Source organism: Chiloscyllium plagiosum, chromosome 3 (assembly GCF_004010195.1).
Source record: "Chiloscyllium plagiosum isolate BGI_BamShark_2017 chromosome 3, ASM401019v2, whole genome shotgun sequence".
Classification (NCBI taxonomy): Eukaryota; Metazoa; Chordata; class Chondrichthyes; order Orectolobiformes; family Hemiscylliidae; genus Chiloscyllium; species Chiloscyllium plagiosum.
The window spans coordinates 53,012,769-53,021,058 of record NC_057712.1 but is presented as its reverse complement, the minus strand read 5'-3'; the positions used below and the strand labels follow the sequence as shown (position 1 = coordinate 53,021,058).

At 39.8% G+C, this 8,290-nt stretch overlaps 1 protein-coding gene across 4 annotated transcripts in view; it reads right to left on the bottom strand.

Annotated features, from left to right (window-relative positions):
• The window catches only part of znf512 (zinc finger protein 512), a 69,390-nt gene extending 61,133 nt beyond the window's left edge, over positions 1 to 8,257 (bottom strand). For 3 of the 4 annotated variants that reach the window (XM_043682093.1, XM_043682100.1, XM_043682083.1), the window contains exon 1: positions 5,095 to 5,217. In XM_043682093.1, coding sequence (XP_043538028.1) covers positions 5,095 to 5,182 — 88 coding nt within the window. In that variant the 5' untranslated portion in view covers positions 5,183 to 5,217. Of the gene's footprint in view, positions 1 to 5,094; positions 5,218 to 7,999 lie in introns of those variants that run through there. The other variant, XM_043682073.1, reaches the window with a different exon arrangement.
• Positions 8,258 to 8,290: the final 33 nt, after the last annotated feature.

Here is an 8,290-nt window from a genome sequence, read left to right as displayed (position 1 = left end):
TGGGGCGATGTTGGAGGTGGGCCCACGTGCTATGCTGCTGCTGCAGTCTCCTGAATGGGGAGCAGACTTTAAAAACTCCGAGCCCCAGAGGAAAGGCATTTAATCGATTTTCCGAATATTCGATTATCCGAACGAAATAGTGCCCACCCATCACGTTTAGATAATAGAGTTTCCACTGTATTTTTTCAAAATTTGATCTTGGGAGTCCAATCCTTGCCAAAAAAGACCAGAATTTACTACCTATCTATCTGTTTCTAACTGTCTTCGGGAACATGGTTTTGAGCTACCTTCTTGAACCCATGCAATCCATGTGGTGCAGTTACATAGTGTTGCTACAGAAGGACTTCCAGGAGTTTGATCCAATGACAGTGGAGGAATCATATCGTTCCAAGAACGGATGGTGAGAGACTTGGTGTTCCCTTGCATCGGTTGCCCTTATCCTTCTAGGTGCATAGAGGTTACGGGCTGAAAGTTGAAGGAACTAGTTACCACAGTACATCTTAAATGGCACACATTGTTGCTATTAGGAGGGAATGAAAATTTTAAGATGGTGGTATCTAGAAATGTTGCATCTTAGTTAAATAACTAATTTAAGATCAAAATAATAGAAAACCCTGCAGATTAGTGAAAGAGATAGCTGGTCGTGTCGTTTCGTGGCTAGTTGATGTTCATGTATGCGGATTGTTAGCTGTCTTCCTGTTTGTCCTATATAGTGTTTTGTGCAGTCCTTGCATGGTATTTTGTACACTACATTAGTTTTGGTCATGTTGGGTATCAGGTCCTTCGTTCTGGTGAGTTGTTGTCTGAGCGTTGTTTGTGTGCCGTTATGAGTCCTAGGGGTCGCAGTAGTCTGGCTGTCAGTTCTGAGATGCTCCTGATGTATGGTAGTGTGGCTAGTCCTTTTGGTTGTGGTATGTCCTCGTTCCGTGGTCTTTCTCTTAGGCATCTGTTGATGAAGTTGCGCGGGTATCCGTTTTTGGCGAATACCTTGTATAGGTGTTCCTCTTCTTCTTTTTGCAGTTCTGGTGTACTGCAGTGTGTTGTGGCCCTTTTGAATAGTGTCCTGATGCAGCTTCGTTTGTGTGTGTTGGGGTGGTTACTTTCATAGTTTAGGACTTGGTCTGTGTGTGTGGCTTTCCTGTATAACAGCCACGCTCAGACACAACTCACCAGAACGAAGGACCCGAGACCCAACATGAGCAAGACGAATATATTGTACCAAATCCCATGCAAGGACTGCACTAAACACTATATAGGACAAACAGCATACAATCCGCATACATGAACATCAACTAGCCACGAAACGACACGACCAGCTATCCTTAGCAGCCACACACGCAGACTTTCTGTTCTGTATGTCCAGTAGGTTGGCTATTGTTTCTCTGGCTAGGGTTTTGTCAATCGAAGTGAACAGTGCCGTCACGTCGAATGATATCATGGTTTCTTCTTTGTCTATGTGTATATTTCTGATGATGTCCAAGAATTCCTTTGTTGATTGTATAGAGTGTTTGGATCCGCTGACCAGGTGTTTCAATTTCTGTTGTAGTTCTTTGGTTAGTTTGTATGATGGTGTCCCTGGTGGTGATACTATGGGTCTGAGTGGAATGTCTGGTTTGTGTACTTTAGGTAATCCATAGAATCTGGGGGTGTTGTTGCTTTCCGGTTTCATTCTTTGTAGGTCAGCTCTGGTTATCTGTCCGTTTTTTTGTAGATTCCTTAATGTGTTATTTATCCTATTGATGAGTTGTGGTGTGGGGTCAAATTCCTTCATTTGGTATGTGTTGATATCTGCAAGTAGTTGTTGTGCTTTTTGGATGTAATCAGATCTAGTAGCCACACACTACTATCTCTAGTAGCCACACACGCAGACAACAAGCAACATGAATTCGACTGGGACAACACTACTATCATAGGGCAAGCCAGACAGAGAACAGCCAGGGAATTCCTAGAGGCATGGCATTCATCCACAAACTCCATCAACAAACACATCGACCTGGACCCAGTATACCAACCACTACAGCGGACAGCTGAAACTGACAACCGGAAGCGGCAGGGACAGACCACTATAAACACCGGAGGAAACATCAAAGCAGCGCTTCGCAGGAGGCTCCCAAGCACTGATGATGTCGCCTAGCCAGGGGACGAAACATTTGCAACAAAAACTTCCAGCTAGCGAACAGAACCACAACAACGAGCACCCGAGCTACAAATCTTCGCACAAACTTTGAATCCTTTATAACTATTGATACAAAATTAGAATAATTTCCTTATATCTGCAAAAAAATAAATAAATGTTTTTATTCCTTCATCTTTCTGTTCTTAGTATATTTATTGAGAAAAAACCCTTGAGCTACTCAAGGCTGCAGAAGATATTCAAAGTCTGGCCATGTTACCAATTATATTAGAATAGGAATTGCTATAACACTACATATTTGAAATAGCTGACATTTGGCACATTTTAGTAAACTGAAACAAAACTCCTTCAGAAATTGGGTAACAAGCACATTTGGGAAAACAGCTTTATGCAATTAAGTTAATCTCTTAGCAAATGCGGTTGCATTATAAAAAGCTCAACAATTTCACTCAGGAATAAGATTTTTCTGACTGGCTTGTTGCCACACTTGTAGCCACACCAGAGGTTCATGCTAAAATACATTCAACAGAAAACTTCATTTTGCTTCAATCCAGCTGGGAATGCTAGATATAACTGATATTGAAATGTGTTACTGGAAGAGGCACAATGATCGACATAGGAGGTCAAAAAGTACTTTCAATTGGCCATCTATTTCTATCGTCTATCCAATTCTTGCTGAATTTTCATTCAAGGCTGCGTAGGTTACATGAATCAGCCATGGGATGTGCAGATTTACAGGGATAGGGTAGCAGAGTCACTGTGGACTCGATGGGCCAAATGGTCTGCTTCCATACTGTACAGATCTTACAATTTATGCATTAACTCAATCATTTAAACATTCCATACTATAGCAGGTATACACACTTCCAGGAATATTAATTCAAACTACCAAAGTTTATTCAAAATGGCTAAATGTTATCCTTTAACAAGCAGTCCATCAAAATCTGTACTTATTTGGCAAAGTAGACAATATCTGGACCTGCTTCTCAGTTTCCTGAAAAATGCAACATAAAATTGAGGTCATCTAATATCCTTTATATTTTGTACAACTATCATGGTAATTTAAAGAAAGTCATACAAGCACACATTTAATTGCTAGTAATCCCTACCATTCACAGCAGTGAAACATTGAGGAAGGTGACTTGCAATCACAAAACTGCCATAAAATCAGATTCAAGTGACTCAAATAGAAACAGCAATTCGGTAAAACAACAATATCAAATTAAAACCTCAAAACATTTTTAAAAATTTTATCAGCATGCAAAAGTCCTGATATATTTGTATTACATTTTCACAAGAACTACGGGTTCAAAACATCCATGGATCTCTCAACAAGTACATATTAGATTCCAACCTTGCCTGAAAAATGATAATGGTCTTTGTCTGAGATCAAATCTCTACCAATCTAAACAAGATCACTGATGCAGAAGGTGCAGGGTTCCAAGCATGGGCTCCTATAGAGTGTGGCAGATATGTCTGATGGGAATACGACTTGGCCATACAGAGTAGATCTTGAAAGGGAAAATACAAATTTCTTTCAAATATAGTCCCTTCAATAGGAGGGCACATGTCATCTAAGTTCTGATACTGCATTGGATATTTGGGAGCTTGATAGGCATCCATTCAACTCGCCAGGAATTTCAAAGATTTGCAACCTTCCCAAGTCAATACACTCAGGAGGTTCGCAATAGGCACCAATCTAGAAGAATTCTTGACTCTCTGGTTTTCTGAAACCTTCTTTGCACTCCTATAAACAATATTTATATACACTCCTCCTTTCCCGCTTAAATTCAGATTCCATTGAAGTTGAGGATATTTATGGTAACACTGCAATTTATTTTGAACACCATGTCTCAAGTGGGATTTGACTGTTCATTCTGACATAACTTTATAATCAATTAAGGTTTTGGATGTAGGTTTGGTCACTGAGCTGGAAGGTTCATTTCCAGACATTTCGTCACTGAGGAAAATTCCTGCTTTCTATTTGTATGTTTGGGTTGGTGATGTAATTTCCTCACCACAAGAAACTCAACATATAAATAGAAAGCAGGAAATTTCAGCAGTGCTTCACCTGAGGCCCACTGAAGATGCTACCTAGTAGGGTGACGAAACATCTGGAAATTAACCTTTCAGCTCAGTGACCAAACCTACATTCAAAACATCAACCTGAGCTATCAATCTTCTCAAAACTCGCTAATCAGTTAAGGTCAATCAGTTAAGGGTGACACGGTGGCACAGTGGTTAGCAATGTTGCCTCACAGCGCCAGAGACCCGGGTTCAATTCCCGACTGACTGTGTGGAGTTTGCACATTCTCCCCATGTCTGCGTGGGTTTCCTCCGGGTGCTCCGGTTTCCTCCCACAGTCCAAAAATGTGCAGGTCAGGCAAATTGGCCATGCTAAATTGCCCGTAGTGTTAGGTGCAGGGGTAAATGTAGGGGAGTGGGTCTGGGTGGGTTGCGCTTCGGTGGGTCAGTGTGGACTTGTTGGGCCGAAGGGCCTGTTTCCACGCTGTAAGTAATCTAATCTAAATACAAATGCAATGAAAGCATTTAATTGGGCATAAGTGTTAGATGAGTACCCCCTCTGGTGATGCTAAGCCCATGGCAAAACATAGCATACATTTTACTGTGATGAAGACAAATGGGAGCTTTTAAAAATATTTCAAACACATCACAGTTGTGGAGATGCTTCATATTTAGTTTCCAAGCACAAAACAGTATAGTTGTTGCAAATCTGAAACAAACATAAAACACTAAATATTCAGCAGAGCAGGTGGCATCTGTCGAGGGAAAAAACATATTTCAAGTTGATGACCTCTCAGAAGTGGCAGGAGTTACAATAGACAGCAGGTTAAGAAAGTGAAAGCTAGGGTGTATAGGTAAAAGAACAAAAGGGAAAGTCAATAATACACTTTCTAATAATCAACATACAGAACATGTTTATCAGAATTCATGCTTACCTTGTATCTTTTGTTTAGATTTCAGTTTTGGTTTTAACAACTTCTTGCTTGAAACTTCCACAGCGGAAATCTTGTTCTTTTGTGCCATCACAAGAAACTAAAAAATACAAAGAAAACTATGTGGATATTTATATATAAATAATTGGGTGATAATGGCATTTGAAACAGAAAATAAAATGTATACTAGAGATCAAAACAAAAAGCTTCCTAGTTTGCGTGGGAATATTTCCAGTTTGAGACTTTCTTGCAAACTTGGTAATGCCAAAGTTGTTTAAGGCAGTTTTAAGTTAAATTCGGTGAATACCATATATTGGTATTTAGGGCATTTAATCAAGATATTTGCCTGATAATTGCTCAGCAGATTTTCATGTAGGAAACCAGTGGAACTAAGTCCTATCTTATACATACAGCAGTTTCAGCCGATTTGAGGTACAAATGATATTTTTACTTTCCTCAGTAAAAACATATAGTATCATTGTTCCTTCCTCTCTTTGATTCGCTGACCTGACCCCAAATATGCTTTCTTCTGTTATGTATGATTTAGTGAAAAACCATGAGGTGGTGCCACTACCTTGTCACTGAAGTAGTAAGTGAAAACCTATACTCCTGACCACCCTTTAACAGCTAAAGACTGTTTAAGTATAAAAAGGCAGCGTATAGTTGCAGATGTCAGTGAATGCAAGGTTTCCACCCCCTCCAACTCCCCTTCTCCAACTTGAAAAACCTGCCTTTCACTGTTCGAATTCATGTGAAAAATCACTTTGGATGAGTACATTGCTCAGCAGTAGTGGAACTGTACCCCAGCACGATGCTCCCACCTCCTAGACAGAGAAATAACAATGGGAGAACAAAGTCTATTTTCAAATAAAACACAGAATCTGGAGAGCATTTGAACTGATCTATTGAAATCACCGAGTATAAAATATCACAGTAATGTTTGAAAAGAATATATTGAAACATGATACAATACCAAAACGTGGGGCCTCCTGGGGAAGGTGTCAGTGTTTACCACCATTCAATGTAGAAACTTCACAATGCTTGAAGAAATGGGAGTTCCATAATTCTGACCTAGTGACACATTTCCAAGTCAGCATGGTGAGCGGCTTGGAGGGGAATTTACAGGTGATGGTGTTCCCAGACATCTACTGCCTGTGTACTGTGTCATGTGTGGAAGATGCTGTCTAAAGAGAGGTGGTAAATTTTTGCAGTGCATCTTGTAGGAGATACACACTACTGGTGACTAAGTGTTGGTGTTGAAGTGAGTGAATGTAGTGACAACCGAGCAGGCTGCTTTGCCCTGGTTGGTGTCAAGCACTTTTGAGTATTGTTGAAGGCTCATCCAGGTAAGTGGAGGATATTCCACCACACTCCTAATTTGAGCCGTGGATTGATAGGCTTTGGGAAATCAGGAGCTACAGTATTTCTAGCCTCTGAACGGCTCTTGTAGTCAATTTTCTTACATATTAGTCCAGTTTCTAGTCAATAGTAACCTGAAGGGTTGATAGTGAGGGCTTCAGTGATGGTATTGCCTGTGAGTCAAGAATCTTTGGATAGATGTCCTCTTATTGGAGATTGTCATTGCATGGCGTGAACACTGCTTGCTACTCATCAGTCCAAGTCTGGCTACTGTCCAAGTCTTGCTGCATTTGGACTGTCTGTATGAGGAGGAGACACAGATATAGCTCTCAAAATTCAAATACCTCCTGGCTGACTCTCATCATACCACTCATTTTCAGACCAACAAGCACCTACAATATAAAAAGTGGTCTTACTTTCAGAGATCAATGTGTCCTGCTTGGATCTGAACATGAACAACTGACATCTTTTCTAACTTGTGGTGAGAGTGAAAATGATTTAGTTCCCTTGTCAGTAGCAATTCCAAACTAAGGGCTGCACTGAGATAACATTAAAATTATAACCACTCATGATCTTTCTCGAGCCGCCTAGGAACAGGAATATCTTCAAGATGTTTACACCATTCAACAAGTTCATGGCTGATCTGTGGCTTAATTGCACAAGGTCCTTATCCCTTTAAAAAAAAACCCTCCGTTTTAAAATTAACAAATCGATCCTACATCCACTGCTATTTGTGGGAGAGTTCCAAACATCCACCACCTTTTGAATATAGTCCTACAGCCTACCCAGCAACTGTTCACCAAAAAATTCTAGTCTATTCCAATTTTCTTTGGCCAATATTGCCACTCCTTTAAACCTACCTCTTTAATCAACTGGTTCCAATTTTTCTATGTGACTCGTTATCCAATAACACTGAGGTGCCTTGGAATTTTTAAGCACTAAAAAAGGTGCTGTATTATTGAATTAAGCTAATTTATGCTGTACAAAGGAACAAGTAGACAGAGGTAAAGTACTGGAAAGAAAACACATCAAACCACGAAACTTCAGCAAAAGTGAATGCTCTCAGGTCAAGAATACAAGCTCTTTAGGACGCTTTGTGAATTCAAACAAATGAATGCACACAACGACAAAACAAAATGATGAGATATAGGATATATCGTCAGTTAACATTTTAAAGACCATTTAGTTGGAAAATTTGTGAAGTGTCATTTCCTGAAATCAGCAGCTAAAGAAAAATACAGTAATCACTAGAATCAGATTGATTAAAAAATGAGAAGATGCAGATACGTATACTGATGACGGCTTAAAAATCAGTATAAATCTCAATTATATCCACATCAATGCAGCTGGACAGGAAAGATCATTCACACCAACTATTCAAGCTTAAAAATTAAAAAGTTGGAAACTTTAAAGTTTTCTCTTTCTCGGGCACTAATCTACTATTTCAATTAACTGCAGCTTGAAAATGTTACTCTTCTGACCCAGACAATAGTTAATCGGTACGCTTCGTTTTGTACTAAAAATACACAAGGAGGATAAAAGAAAATACCTCCCCGGTTCTTGTATAACGTTCAATAACCGTGACAAGACAGGTTATTTTTGGTGTGGAAGGAGACACGATACCGGCGAAAACCAAACGGATATGGTCTCTTTAAACTTGCACTCACAAGAAACCATTAAGTGAAACAGCCCAGTTCATAATTAAAATGCCAGTCAGCTTCAGATGCAGAAAACAAAATTAAAAGATCACATTTTCTATTTCCCAGCACTCATTTTATAATAATCCCACACAATTTTCTCCCCACGCCGCTCCCCACTCCCCAAGACATTTAGCTTCAAA